General features: G+C 44.5%; 1 protein-coding gene across 4 annotated transcripts; it reads left to right on the top strand.

The window, feature by feature from the left end:
• The first annotated feature begins 854 nt into the window (after positions 1-854).
• On the top strand, positions 855-14,957 carry LOC137534855 (oocyte zinc finger protein XlCOF6.1-like). 4 transcript variants are annotated; one of them, XM_068256527.1, is made up of 4 exons: positions 855-874; positions 5,955-5,995; positions 7,837-8,140; positions 12,955-14,957. In XM_068256527.1, exons 3-4 carry the CDS (start codon positions 7,849-7,851, stop codon positions 13,866-13,868), a joined length of 1,206 nt encoding a protein of 401 aa, XP_068112628.1. In that variant the 5' UTR covers positions 855-874; positions 5,955-5,995; positions 7,837-7,848; the 3' UTR covers positions 13,869-14,957. The 4 variants fall into 4 exon arrangements, with proteins under 4 accessions (XP_068112628.1, XP_068112626.1, XP_068112627.1 ...); XM_068256525.1 differs by lacking the exon at positions 855-874 and adding an exon at positions 4,600-4,654 and having other exon boundaries at positions 5,955-6,004; XM_068256526.1 differs by lacking the exon at positions 855-874 and adding an exon at positions 4,600-4,654.
• The last annotated feature ends 420 nt before the right edge of the window (positions 14,958-15,377 follow it).

Below are 15,377 nucleotides of genomic sequence, written 5' to 3' on the forward strand. Positions count from 1 at the left end.
CCTGAACCAAACACATGATGTACATGCTAATGAATATTACAAACCTACCTTGCCATCAGTTCCTTTCAGACGTTCACCATTTGACTCTTACAACAATTCCTTCCAGTTCTGAGAAGTATTGTCAGAACTGAAATATATCAGTTGCTGTCAGTTATATCTCAGTTGCTGTCAGTTATCTCAGTTGCTGTCAGTTAAATGAAAGGACAGCTGATGAGCAAGGTAACGTCCATGTTTTTCTGTGGCTCAAGTGGGCAATATAAAAGCGGAACTGAGGATCTTTAAAATAAACGCAGTTTCACTTACCTGGGGCTTCTCTAAGCCCCCAGTAGCTGTCCTGTCCCGCGCCGGTCCTCCACGATCCTCCGTACTCCGACCACCTGCTAGTTCTGTTATCGTCGACTTGTAAGTCAAGGGCAACTGCGCCTGCTCGCCCCGGGGTATGCGTAGCTTTCTTCATGTTCTCGCCCGCTGTAGCGTCCTACACGGGAGACCGGAGGATTGAGGAGCACTGGCGTGGGGCAGGACGGCTGCTGGGGGCTTGGGGAAGCCCCAAGTAAGTGAAACTCTTTTTTTTTTTTTTTTTTTTTTTTTTTTTTTTTTTTTTTTTTTAGCTCTTCAGTTCCACTTTAAAGTTTAACAGTGTGCTGACCAAGAAGCTGTTATGGGGTAAAGGCCATTTTCAAAATGGAGGACAGAGAATTCCATTGATCACAGTGGACAAAAAGGATCCAGAGAGGAGAAAGAGATTGAGGAGTAGACTACACAAGATGGAAGGATGACATGTGTATGTTTATTTTGGCTTTTAATTTTCAGTTCAGGTTTGAAGTAGCTAATGGTGGAGATCTCATCTCATCAGTGGAATGTTGAGAGCTGGGTAAGTAACCTCTCATTTACGATCTTCTCTGGAATCTGTATAGGGAAGGGAGGTAGTGAGGCACTAGGGAAGGGAAGTGAGACGCCTTTCAATCAGCAGGCGCCTGTAGGCACGAGCCTATTGGTAAATCCAGCCCTGCCTGGGTAGAAGGAAGCAGTGTTTCAGATTCCCAGACCGCAAATTACTTCTCACTCCAACTCAAAAAGGGAGGCGCCCGGGATTTCAGCGGCAGCAGGGTGAGCTGTCATTCGACCCAGCGGCAAAGTGCCCGGGTGGCGAATACTAATGTTTGTCCTAAATAAACTGTGCTGCTTTGCCCTGCAGGAGTTAGCCCACGCAAAATAGTTTGCAACTCAACAGGGGACGTCTTATGTAGGCCTCCTTGTGCCCCCAATAAAGGGTAGCAGCACTTGCAATGTCCCAAGCACTCTCACTGCCCAGAAGCACTGCAACTGAACCTGGGAAGTAGGGGGGTGAGTTCTCCCTCAAGTGTGGCCACTGCCCAGGGTGGACCGTCGATGATTGCCCCCCTAAAGGATAGATTCCCTCCAGCTCTGTAAAAACAGTGCAGGAGATTTGGTGTAGCCGGCGCCACCTTAGACCATAATAAGAATTAGTACACAGAAGATGCTGGTTGCCCGGCACTCAGTAATGGGGGGGGGGCAAATAGGTCCGCTGCACCATATATTAGTATACAATCCCGTCCTGTTCCTTGCTACAACCTGGTTCTTGATACATGGAAGCGTGCAAACAGGCTATAAAAATCATCAATTCACTTACAGTACACACAAGACAGTCCGTGCACTGCTTCCTTAAGACAAGTTTATTATCCCATTGATTTTCGTCAGCAGGTAAATTGACACATTGCAGTAACAACTTAGGTTCATGTAGACATATTTTGGAACGTGCTGACCTGTGCCAAGGACGGGTGCAGGAGGGTGACCAGGGGGTGATAGGACTGCGCGACAGCCGTTTCGCGCCGGTGTGGCGCTTGTTCACGTGCAGAAGTCCTGGGGCAAATGGCGGCGTGCACGGGCTTCCGTATGTTACTCGGAGGCCCCGCCCACCACGCGCGCCATTGGCCCGTAGATGCTGGATAGTGATTGTGCAAAATGCTAAGGGGGAGGAGACCGGCCTGTGACGCTACTTCACTCCAGTGGTTGCTATGTCATCAAAGGACACGTGTACCTAACAACGGATCGCCGTAATGTGGCGAATAAGAACTGGTGCGCTTATTCAAACATAAATCATGTGAGTGCCCATACTCTTTCTCATAACGTTATTCGTGTATGTCTTATACATTGCAAAACTTCAAAAACCAGTGTGTTCATTGTGCCTTGTGTGAGATCTGACATCCCACTGGGTCTCGTTGTCTGTCTGTGCTGTGCCTCAATCTCCACCTGCTTTCTATATAAAAAAACTTTATTTAGATAATAATCTAAAAACACCCTAATATTAAAATCACTATGAGGTTGGGAGGGGGGATGTGGAGTAAAGGAGCGCATGCCGCTGGACCAGTACCTTGTATGGTACACTATGTAGTCCCCACCCTTACCTCCTTTACCACCGTTCCCACCCATATTGGGATGGGACATTCCCACTAGTACTCTCCCATTCATGGGGAACCAATTTAGGGGGGGGGGGGAGATGGGGAGAAAAAACCCCCACCTCCACCCACCCAAAGGGGCATGTACACTCCGTTTCTCAATTTCACAAGGGGATCCTCAGGTTCTAACCAGAGGACAAGTTTCCAAGCACACGGGAGAGGAGGAAGGAGGAAAAGGTGGGTGGAGGTGGGGTTTTTTTCTCCCCATCTCCCCTCTCTCCCCCCCCCCTCCCCACCCCCTAAATTGGTTCCCCATGAATGGGAGAGTACTAGTGGGAATGTCCCATCCCAATATGGGTGGGAACGGTGGTAAAGGAGGTAAGGGTGGGGGCTACATAGTGTACCATACAAGGTACTGGTCCAGCGGCATGCGCTCCTTTACTCCACATCCCCCCTCCCAACCTCATAGTGATTTTAATATTAGGGTGTTTTTAGATTATTATCTAAATAAAGTTTTTTTATATAGAAAGCAGGTGGAGATTGAGGCACAGCACAGACAGACAACGAGACCCAGTGGGATGTCAGATCTCACACAAGGCACAATGAACACACTGGTTTTTGAAGTTTTGCAATGTATAAGACATACACGAATAACGTTATGAGAAAGAGTATGGGCACTCACATGATTTATGTTTGAATAAGCGCACCAGTTCTTATTCGCCACATTACGGCGATCCGTTGTTAGGTACACGTGTCCTTTGATGACATAGCAACCACTGGAGTGAAGTAGCGTCACAGGCCGGTCTCCTCCCCCTTAGCATTTTGCACAATCACTATCCAGCATCTACGGGCCAATGGCGCGCGTGGTGGGCGGGGCCTCCGAGTAACATACGGAAGCCCGTGCACGCCGCCATTTGCCCCAGGACTTCTGCACGTGAACAAGCGCCACACCGGCGCGAAACGGCTGTCGCGCAGTCCTATCACCCCCTGGTCACCCTCCTGCACCCGTCCTTGGCACAGGTCAGCACGTTCCAAAATATGTCTACATGAACCTAAGTTGTTACTGCAATGTGTCAATTTACCTGCTGACGAAAATCAATGGGATAATAAACTTGTCTTAAGGAAGCAGTGCACGGACTGTCTTGTGTGTACTATAATAAGAATTAGAGCTTAGAGCGCACAGTGACTGATTTGGGTGCCATCAGAAGACGGAGCACAAATCATTACAAGAACACTGTAATTCCGCCGTCAGCAATAGCTGGAAGCTGAATTATGTCTTTCCCTACCATTCACGTCAACCTGGAGGGAGAGTAGGAAATAAGGCCGCCGAGATTTGTGCAGAAGCAGGGTAAGCAGTTCATCGGCCTTCCCCTGCGCCACAATCTCCCAGAGGCTATATTATAGAGTACATTTAAAATCAGCGCCGGTAGACTTGGGCGCAGGATACAGCGGTTATATGGCTGATCCTGCTTCTGCACAAGTCAGGGCCGTTTTAATTACTATTCCCCCTCCAGGCCGCCATGGATAGTGGGGAAATGAAATAATTCGGCTTCCAGTGATTGCTGGAGGCCGAATTATTGTGTTTTTTAAGCAACCTCTGCTCTGTCCTCTGATGGCGCCGACGTTACTCACTGAGTGCCGCTATAGACTGATTCCCATTATAGTCAATGGTGGTGCTGGCTGCGCCCAAATCTAGCAGCGCCAAAAAGCACTGCTCCGATATGCAGATTCCCTACCTGGTAGAAAATTGCATAAATGCAAGAGTAATAACAGCATGACCTGGGAGCGACATTGCTGGAGATGGAGGAGGAAGGGAGAAGCACAGATAGCCTCCCCTTTTTTGGGTGCTGCAGCAAAGAATACAAACTTAAAAAAAAATATATTCAATATTTATATTTAATACTGAAAAGCATATATACTTTTCTGCAGTTTCTGCACATAAGGTACCAAGATAATGGAAAAAAAGTTGTTTTTTTCAAGGCAAAGTAAAAGAGCATCAGTTGGAAGATGTGCCACAGATCTAGAAACTAGGAGAACTGCTCCATAAAACTTTATTATCACGCCATAGCAAAATTTGCTGCGTGTCCCCTCTCTGTCTGACAAATGCAGCGTACAGGGCAGGAAAGGGTTAACTTCAGACAGGAAGTGAGGTATGGCAGGGACCGGAAGTTTAGGGTTAAAGGTGAAGTGGGAGGAAGTAAAGAGAACACATTGCTGAAACTGGCAGCAGGGAGGTAATAAGATGACGTTTTGTATTATATAATACTAACTATATATAAGTATAGATATATCCATTCCCGAGTCACCACTACCACCGGCTTCTGCTACACACATGGTTATAGAAATCTGCCTGTCTTGCAGAGATCTATATGATAAGGAAGACATGCACATGATACTGCTGGGGGGATGCATCTCATCACCTGACCTTCTGGCTCCTGCATGGCTGTGTTAAACGCTGTGTATAAAGACCCCTTACCTCAGTGCCCCCCCCCCCCCCAGGACCTCATATCTAGGCAGGTAAAGTCAGTTTGGTCCCAGAGAACTCACAGGAAGGAGGTGCTGAGGTTGCATGACAATGTAACTGATTGTGGCTTGCATATGTGTGGAATGCTGGTTGTGAATTATTTATAGCCCTATGCAAATAAGTATACACAGTCCTATCCTATGAGGTTGATCAATGCCAGGTATACTCAAGATAGAACAGGAAGTGATTTAAAGTATCCTGGGAGTGGTAAAAAAAATTATAAAAAGTAAGATACAGTAGAATCCCTTTATAGTAAACCCCAAGGGACCAGGAAAATTAGTTTTCTATGGGTCTGATTCAGGAAGCTGTGCTGCTATAGCAGAGCAAGCTCCACGACAGCACCACACTCTAAATTCAAGGCTGCGTGCTATGCTCAGTCTTGCAGCATAGTGTGCCTTCCTTAGTTTCATGGGTTGCTTATATAGCAACGCACGTTCCTTTAAATGCCGGCCGCTGCTTTGAAGTTTTGTGACTGTGATACTACACTAGAGGGGCCACTACTATGTTAATTAACATCAGCCCTATTATCAGATGTTTAATTTATCAGAATTGGTCATATATTGTATATTTATACAGAAGCATTTGCTGGGACCTGAGGACTGAGTCTACTATATCAGAGTTTACTAGAACAAGATTCTACTGTACTTACCTTGGTAGTGAGAAGCCTCTTGATAGTTTAGATGCCAGAGACTTCCCTTATCTTCTTACATCCCACTGTTCTACTGGACAGGCGCAGACCGCACAGACTTTATTGGCGCCTGCACAATCAGAATGCGCTGGTCAATGGCCGGGAGCTAAGCTGAAAGAAACTTCAACTGTCTGCAGTCTAATAAGTTTAGAGGGACCCTTTGCTGGAACAGTGGGGTGTAAGACGATACAGGAAACCTGTGAACTATCCACTACTGAGGTAAGTATCAGTATTTTTTTTTTCTAAATGCCCATTAGACATGGCTGGTTGACTAGATCTTAGATATACTGTTAACACTACTTTCTTTTGATTATATTTTTAGGCTGATTTTCCACATGGATATGAGAGACTATTCAGTGTAAAGTAAGCATTGTATGTATCCCCTTCTCATAAATAAAGTTATGAAAACTTGCCAGCTCTTTTCAGTCCAACTCACCCCCACTTAGCGCTGGATTCTGGCGCGTGTCCCCGCCCCCTTGCAGAGACATGCTGTGGCACTTCCATGGCACTCTCTATCTCTCTTTCGGATGCAGAGAGTGTGCCATGGCACTGGAAATTTGCATAATATGGAAACTATCCCATACACTTTGATTGCTGTGTGCTTTTCCAGTGCAGAAAAAGCAAGGGTTTGTGTGATGTGGAAATGCAGCCTTAAAGGGCAACTGAAGCGAAAGTGATATAGAGGATGCCATATTTATTTCCTTTTAAAGAGACTCTGAAGCGAGAATAAATCTCGCTTCAGAGCTCATAGTTAGCAGGGGCATGTGTGCCCCTGCTAAACCGCCGCTATCGCGCCGCTAAACGGGGGTCCCTTCACCCCCAAACCCACCCCCGCAATACTTGGTTGTAGATTTGGTCGTGATTTATTGCTTCCTGGAGGCAGGGCTAACGGCTGCAGCCCTGCCTCCAGTCGCGTCTATCAGCGGCGCATCGCCGCCTCTCCCCCGCCCCTCTCAGTGAAGGAAGACTGAGAGGGGCGGGGGAGAGGCGGAGATACGTGCTGACACTCGCGCGTGGGGCAGGGCTGCTTCAGTTAGCCCTGCCCCAACCAGGAAGCGCTCCCCCGCTGCACCGAGGGGATTTGGGGGTGAAGGGACCCCCGTTAAGCCGCGGGATAGCGGCGTTTTAGCAGCGGCACACATGCCCCTGCTATCTATGAGGTCTGAAGCGAGATTTATTCTCGCTTCAGACTCTCTTTAAGCAATACTAGTTGCTTGGCAGTCCTGCTGATCTTCTGCTTCTAATACTTTTAGCCTTACCTTAATTCATACTGGGGCGATTAGCATCTGTTTACCGCTTTACTGATGATCGGTAAATCGCTAGTGTAATTATAAGTATATGGCAGGGATCCCACTGCCGCAATCGCGGTGTATGCATCACTTTTATCGGGATTTTTGAGCAATCCAAATCGCAATTGCTCAAAACTCGTGGAAAATACGTGATTATATAATCCACAAGGCAAGGAAAAATCGGCACAAGATGAAGCTCTGGCAGGTTGGGAGCGGCAGGTGCAAAACTGCCACTGTGCCTCCAGTAGATACTTGTATCAGATTAAAGGAGAGAAAGAAGCTTCCGGGCACCAGTGTGCATAACGAAGTCACCTTTATTCTAAGCTCCCACCACCTTCAAGACATGTATGCATAACCTGACAGCTGTTTCGCAGGATAACCTGCTTCTTCAGAGGCAGCAAATAGGTATTTGCTGCCTCTGAAGAAGCAGGTTATCCTGCGAAACAGCTGTCAGGTTATGCATACATGTCTTGAAGGTGTTGGGAGCTTAGAATAAAGGTGACTTTGTTATGCACACTTGTGCCCGGAAGCTTCTTTCTCTCCTTTAATCGGAAAATACGTGATTAATGCAAAAAAATTGCTGCTACAAAATGCTAGCGCTAATCACTAGCATTTTTCAACTCCTTATCAGGCACATGAGATGATAGAGGTGCCAATCATCTCATGTGCCTGATAAGTATACCGCTTGTTCATTCTTAAGCTGCATGGAAAGATTTTACTCGTATTCATTAAAAGTTGTGTTTTAAGGTTATGGTGAGCTGCTACTGGAAACTTATTTTTTTTTTTTGCATTTGTATAAAACGTTTTTTTTAATCCAGCTCCCTTTATGTTATATCTCTGGGATCTTGGTGTTTTACTGTTGTTTATTCTACCTTCATAGATGTTGTCTTCATTGCTACCCTTTTGCATTTTTAGGGTGAACCAGTCATGGACATAAAATGTGAGGTAAAAGATGAAAAGGAAGAGATATCTGTGAGTAATAATTACCAGTCCACAGAGGAAGGCCAAATAAAGGTGATCATAAAACAGGAAGATGAAGAAGAAGAAGAGGCGACATGGTTGGTCCATGACCAGCAGTCAATGCATAAGGGGGAAATGAGGGTAATAATTAAAGAGGAGGAAGAGGACGAGATGTACATGAGAGGTGATCTACAATCTTCAGAGAATGGGGACATGATGAAAATTAAAGAGGAGGAATCTCCCTTGGACATTGACACAGGTATGTAATATACAGAATAGCTGTTTTCATCTTATGTCTATAACACTAATGTCCACAAAGTGATGGAGAATCAGCAGAACTTCACACCATCCACTAAAAAGAAACATGATTGTAAATATTATATTAGACTAGCATTTAGTTTATTTTTTAGCTGGAAATCAAATTATTTACAGTATTTTTCAGACTATAAGACGCTCCTGACCATAAGACGCACCCAGGTTTAGAGGACAAAAACCAGGGAAAAAATATATATACTAAACCTAGTGCATCCATGGTGAAGCAGCATCTTGTGGATTATGCCCCCTATGTACCTCATGCCCCCATGTACCTCTTGTGTCTCCCAGTGTCCTCCTCTGTCCCTCTTATGTCCTCCTGTGTCCTTTCTGTCTCTCTATGCCCCTTTGTGTGGTTCGTATTGGCAGGTGTTCACAAGTCAGGAACTCCCTGTATTTGGCCTGTAAGATGCAGTGACTTTTTTACCTACTTTTGGGGGACAAAAGGGGAGTCTTATAGTCCAAAAAATACAGTAGTTGTGATTGTTTTATTGGCAACAATACTGTTCACCATATAAAAGGCCCATCTCCATTCCTCAGTATAACATCATCGTACTAACAAATGAGGGGGAGATACTGTACACCATATGAAAGGCCCATCTCCATTCCTCAGTATAACATCATAGCACCAACACATGAGGAGGAGTACTGTACACCATATGAAAGGCCCATCTCCATTCCTCAGTATAACATCATAGTACCAACAAATGAGGAGATACTGTACACCATATGAAAGGTCCATATCCATTCCTCAGTATAACATCATAGCACCAACAAATTAGGAGGATATACTGTACACCATATGAAAGGTCCATCTCCATTCCTCAGTATAACATCATAGCACCAACACATGAGGAGGAGTACTGTACACCATATGAAAGGCCCATCTCCATTCCTCAGTATAACATCATAGTACCAGCAAATGAGGAGGACATTCTGTACACCATATGAAAGGTCCATATCCATTCCTCAGTATAACATCATAGCACCAACAAATGAGGAGGAGATACTGTACACCATATGAAAGGCCCATCTCCATTCCTCAGTATAACATCATAGTACCAACACATGAGGAGGAGATACTGTACACCATATGAAAGGCCCATCTCCATTCCTCAGTATAACATCATAGTACCAACAAATGAGGAGGAGATACTGTACACCATATGAAAGGCCCATCTCCATTCCTCAGTATAACATCATAGTACCAACACATGAGGAGGAGATACTGTACACCATATGAAAGGTCCATCTCCATTCCTCAGTATAACAACATAGCACCAACAAATGAGGAGGAGATACTGTACACCATATGAAAGGCCTATCTCCATTCCTCAGTATAACATCATAGTGCCAACAAATGAGGGGGAGATACTGTACACCATATGAAAGGCCCATCTCCATTCCTCAGTATAACATCATAGTACCAACAAATGAGGAGGAGATACTGTACACCATATGAAAGGCCCATCTCCATTCCTCAGTATAACATCATAGCACCAACAAATAAGGAGATACTGTACACCATATGAAAGGCCCATCTCCATTCCTCAGTATAACATCATAGTACCAACAAATGAGGAGGAGATACTGTACACCATATGAAAGGCCCATCTCCATTCCTCAGTATAACATCATAGCACCAACAAATGAGGAGGAGATGCTGTACACCATATGAAATGTCCAGCCCATTCCTCAGTATAACATCATAGTACCAACAAATGGGGAGGAGATACTGTACACCATATGAAAGGCCGATCTCCATTCCTCAGTATAACATCATAGTACCAACAAATGAGGAGGAGATACTGTACACCATATGAAAGACCCATCTCCATTCCTCAGTATAACATCATAGTACCAACAAATGAGTTCCTGTGTTGCTGTCTCTTAAAATAGGCATTAAAAATCTGACAGCTTTTGGACTTCTATCTCCTCGTGGGAATTTTTTTTATCATTTTCCTTTATTCTTTACAAAAGCACGCCATGGAATGTGTCTATATAAGGATGCTGGTCTCCCTACTTGCTTGCACGCCATTTTTGGCTGTTGGACTGAGCAATTGCCATACAGTAAATGCTTTTGAAAATAAAGAAAACCGTGATATTCCTCCATAAGGGAATGGATTACTCTAAAAGCTGTCTTCAGCTGATTTTGGTTTTCACTGCCTAATATAAATGACAAAGTGAAAGGAAAAAAGTAATGTATAGTGCATTTTATTAAACAAATGTACATCCAATACCCCTGGCAAATTTTGACTTAAAGTTACTTTTATTCCACCAGCAAGTAATTTTTTTTGATGGGAAATGACATAGATGTCTCCCAAAAGATAATAAAATGATGTACAAGAGGCATTATTTTGGGAAAATAACATTTTCAGTTCAAAATTATCCATACCCTTCACAAACTGTCACAGTCTGTGGGAAAATCCAAAGTTCTATACCATTCCAAATAGTCTAAGCTGTTCTAAAGCATCCTAATTACCCTGATTATTTGGGAACACTGTTTTAATCTACTCAACAGGTGAAAAACAGCAGCTCTCTGCAGTTGGTTTGTGGACAGTCATGGCTAAGACAAAGGAGCTCAGTGAGGACCTTCGGTGGCGCCTTGTGGCTACTCACAAGTCAGGAAAGGGCTACAAGGCCATTTCTAAATGTTTTCAAGTTCTGGGCTTTGCTGGAGGCAATGTCTCAAGGCAAACAAATCAACGGACACAGCACACTGCTGGGTTCCACAGATGCAGACCATCTGATGCTGGGTTCCACAGATGCTGGGTTCCACAGATGCCTTCTTCAGATAAGGCACATCAAAGTTCGCTTGGCCTTTGCAAATGCTCATCTGGATAAAGAAGAAGACTTCTGGTCAACTGTGTTATGGTCAGATAAAACAAAAAATGAATTGTTTGGTCACAATGTTACCTTTGTTTAGCATAAAAAAGGAGAAGCCTTAAACCCAAAGAATACCATCCCCACTGTCAAACGTGGTGGGAACCTAATGCTTTGGGGGTGTTTTTCAGCCAATGGTTTAGGGAACCTAATCACAGTAAACAGCACCATACAAAAGAGCAATACATGAGGATTCTCAACGACCACATCAGGCAGTCTGCAGAGAAACTTGGCCTTGGCCACCAATGGACATTTCAGCATGAGAATGACCCAAAACACAGAGCAAAAGTAGTGAAGAAATGGTTAACAGACAACAACATTAAAGTGAACCTCCAGACTAAAAATCTACTCAGCAGCACTGAAAAGGCTTGGTGTTTCTTTAACAGTTTCACAGCATCAGAACTTTGATTTTCTTACCCAAGCCTCATTTTTAGCTGCACAGAAGAAAACTGCCCGTACATTTTTCCCTGATGCTGTGCAAAGCATGATGGGATTTCTGATGATGTTGTTCTCGTTCTGCTGTTTTGGCGCAACTTTGCTTCTTTTTAATTTTGAATTTGAGATTTCAAGCCTAGAGCGTGCAGCTGGGAGGGGTGATCAGGATACAGGACAGTTTAAACTGTATCTCATGCTCCCTGTCACCTCCTTTCAACCAAAAAGATGGCTGCCCCCATGAAAAAGATGGCTGTCCCCATGAAAAAGATGGCTGCCCCATGAAATCAAAAACATTTGCCTGTTCTTTTAAAAAGGGTGGGTAAGAGATTATCTTACCTATCTATTTTAATTAAAATAACTAATGTAACTTAATGACAGTATGTTTGTTTAGGCTGAAGTTCCTCTTTAACGTTTTGGAATGAGCCAGCCAGAGCCCTGACTTGAATCCAATTGAGAATCCGTGGAGGGAGCTAAAAATCAGGATGATGGCAAGAAGACCCTCCAACCTGAAAGATTTGAAGCTAATTGCTAAAAATGAATGGGCAAAAATACCTGTGGAGACATGCAGCTGGTCTGCAATTATAGGAAGCGTTTGATTGCTGTAATAGCCAATAAAGGCTTTTCTAAATATTATTGAGAAGGGTATGAATAATTTTGAACTGGACACTTTTTGCTCAAATGTAAATAAAAGCTGAGAAATGTTTTTTTCCCACAATAATGCCTCTTGTACATCGTCTTATCTTTTGGGAGACACTTATGTCATTTCCCGTCAAAAAATTACTTGCTGGTTGAATAAAAGTAACTTTAAGTCAATATTTCCCATGGGTATGAATAATTATGGGCAGCACTGTACATCCTATGCATAGGTATACACAGGCATTTGAAATGGTACACTTTTTCAAAATAGTGGTCCTTTAAAGAGACTCTGAAGCGAGAATAAATCTCGCTTCAGAGCTCATAGTTAGCAGGGGCATGTGTGCCCCTGCTTAAACGCTGCTATCCCGCTGCTAAACAGGGGTCCCTTCCCCCCCAAACCCACCCCCGCAAGACTTGGTCGTGAATTTTTTCTTCCTGGAGGGAGGGCTAACGGCTGCAGCCCTGCCTCTAGTCGCGTCTATCAGACGCACCTCTCCCCCGCCCCTCTCAGTGAAGGAAGACTGAGAGGGGCGGGGGAGAGGCGGAGGTACGCGTCTGATAGACGCGCGGGAGGCAGGGCTGCGGCGGTTAGCCCTGCCCCAATGCGGAAGCGCTCCCTGGCCTTACGGAGGGGATTCGGGGGTTAAGGGACCCCCCGTTAAGCCGCGGGATAGCGGCGTTTTAGCAGGGGCACGCATGCCCCTGCTATCTATGAGGTCTGAAGCGAGATTTATTCTCGCTTCAGACTCTCTTTAAGATTTGCACATCTAAAATTCACTAAAATGTTTTTAAATTTCTTTCCAACAGATGGACGGTATCTCCGGAATACTTCAGAACGATGTCTAATTTTATCTTCAGACATTAAAGGTGCTACACAGCTCTCTCCTGATGTGGACTCCTCCGCTCAAAATGTACATCGTAAAGTTAATATAATGAAAAAAGCAATGGATCCTTCTGGTTCTGAGCAATCTACTGATACACAAAGAAGGGATAGGATCAACAAAGACGTTTCAATCTCCACGCCTGACACCTGTTCCCCATCACTCACTGTCCCCCAGAATGCATCTTCAGAGGACCTTCCATTCTCATGCTTAGAGTGTGGGAAGTATTTTGACTCCAGCCTCAAACTCGCCACCCATCAAAAACATCACTTCAGGCAGCGGACCTATCCGTGCTCAGAGTGCGGGAAAAGTTTTCATTCAGGATCTACTCTTCTTATACATCAGAGAAATCACACTGGCGAGAAGCCTCATACTTGTTCCGAGTGTGGGAAATGTTTTGCCTCCAAATCAAACCTTGTGAGACACCTGAGGAGTCACACTGGAGAGCGGCCATATTCGTGTATGGAGTGCGGAAGAGGCTTTGCGACAAAGTCTGATCTGGTTAGGCACCAGAGAAGTCACACGGCAGAGCGGCCCTACTCCTGTTCAGAGTGTGGGAAATCCTACAGCCACAAATCTGACCTCCTCCGACATTTAAGGATTCACACCGGCGAGAGGCCCTATTCATGCTCAGAGTGTGGTTTGTGTTTCAAGGTGAAAAGTCACCTGACGACACATCTCGGAGTCCACAGTGCCCAAGCTGCTGGTCAGACTGCCACAGACGGTTCGTCCAAAAATCACGTCTTGTCCGGCGTTAGAAAGCTGCAGCGATGTTCTGACTGTGGAGAGCATTTCAAATCAAACTATGATTTTCTCATCCATTGCTTGTCCCACAAATGAGAGCAGAGTCCAGAGTCTGAGAACTTCCTGAATCAGAACTCTTCTTTCTATACAAGACTTACACTGCACTTCCCCCGAGGCTGCAGACCATCACATATCATGGAACAGCTCACAAGATTTGCATTGTCCTGCTGCATTGACTTGAGTGTATTTCTGTGAAGAGTCTCACCTGTACCAAAGTATGAACATTTCCAGCAAATTTGCAGCACAGTAAAGAAGGCCTTATGGCTAGGTTTACAGGGAGGCATTACAGTGTGTAATGGCTACATTGTATTGCAGAATGTTGCATTGCAATTCAAAACACTGCAACATTCACAGTGCAGCTGATGCGCGGGGGTGGTGGTGGGGGGGTTATCAGAGTGCAGCACACCAACACATTGAATGCAGTGCATTTACCATATAACGGCCGACAGTACAGCAAAGCATACTTTTCATTGACTATACGACATGGGGATAAAGTGCGGTGCCGCTTTCCCAATCTGGCAGGGAACGCAAAGCAACTCCCACTGTAAACATAACCTTATTTGTTTATTACTAATGATCTAGCAGGCTTGGCTCAAAGATATAAAACATCATCTGATATTAGTCTACGACCCTCAGCTGATTCACATCAGACCATTACGAGGGGTGCTAAAAGATTACTGAATTAGGTATTGTGCCATTACAGCCCTTGTTATTTTCTGTTATGACCCAGGCACAGACTTTCAACACCTTTATATAAGACACTTTGAAAAAAAAATCCACTCCAGTTTGCTTAATCATTTCTGTGCTGCGGCATCGCAGAAGCCCTGAGAACCTTTTGAAATCTTGTGGGTTCTCCAGTTTTTCAGAACCACTGAGAACCTTATGAGGTAACTTACATTCTTCACGAGTCTTCAGCTCTGCAGAACCACAGAGAACCTTATAAGGTAACTTACATTCTTTATGGTTCTTCAGCTCTGTAGAACCATTGATAACTTTGGGGAGCTTGCTTGTAGGTTCTCCAGTTTTCAGGAGGAGGTAATTGCCACAATGGGCTTCATTCTGTACCTTGTTTCCCCTGATACAGGGGTATTTTAAGTGTGATCAACTTTGACTATTTTCAGATAAGATCATTTTTTTTTTTTTTGCAATGAATCGCTAAAATCTATAGTCGGCACTATAGCTATCCATAATGGCAGTAGGATGGGATCCTAACTATACTTTGTGTCAAAAATGCATATATTGAGTATTTGCTATATTGTCAGCTATCAGTAGGGCTGCTACCAGGGCCAAGGATCCCCCTCTTCACTCCTACGCCTGCTTTACCCAGGCTTAGTACATGTCAAGATGCAATATTGACAACGGGGATGGACTTTAATTTTCCAACTGAAATTATTTCTGTAAGAGAAATATGAGCACATAAATGACACTTATTTAAACATATACATACAAGGCTTTCTATACCCTATGCTAGATTCCTATATCATTGCACTCTTCTACATTGGGTTACAGTATAGTTCACCCTCCCAGTGAAGCTGAATAGGGGAC

The sequence above is a fragment of the Hyperolius riggenbachi genome, chromosome 10, assembly GCF_040937935.1.
Source record: "Hyperolius riggenbachi isolate aHypRig1 chromosome 10, aHypRig1.pri, whole genome shotgun sequence".
Lineage (NCBI taxonomy): Eukaryota > Metazoa > Chordata > Amphibia > Anura > Hyperoliidae > Hyperolius > Hyperolius riggenbachi.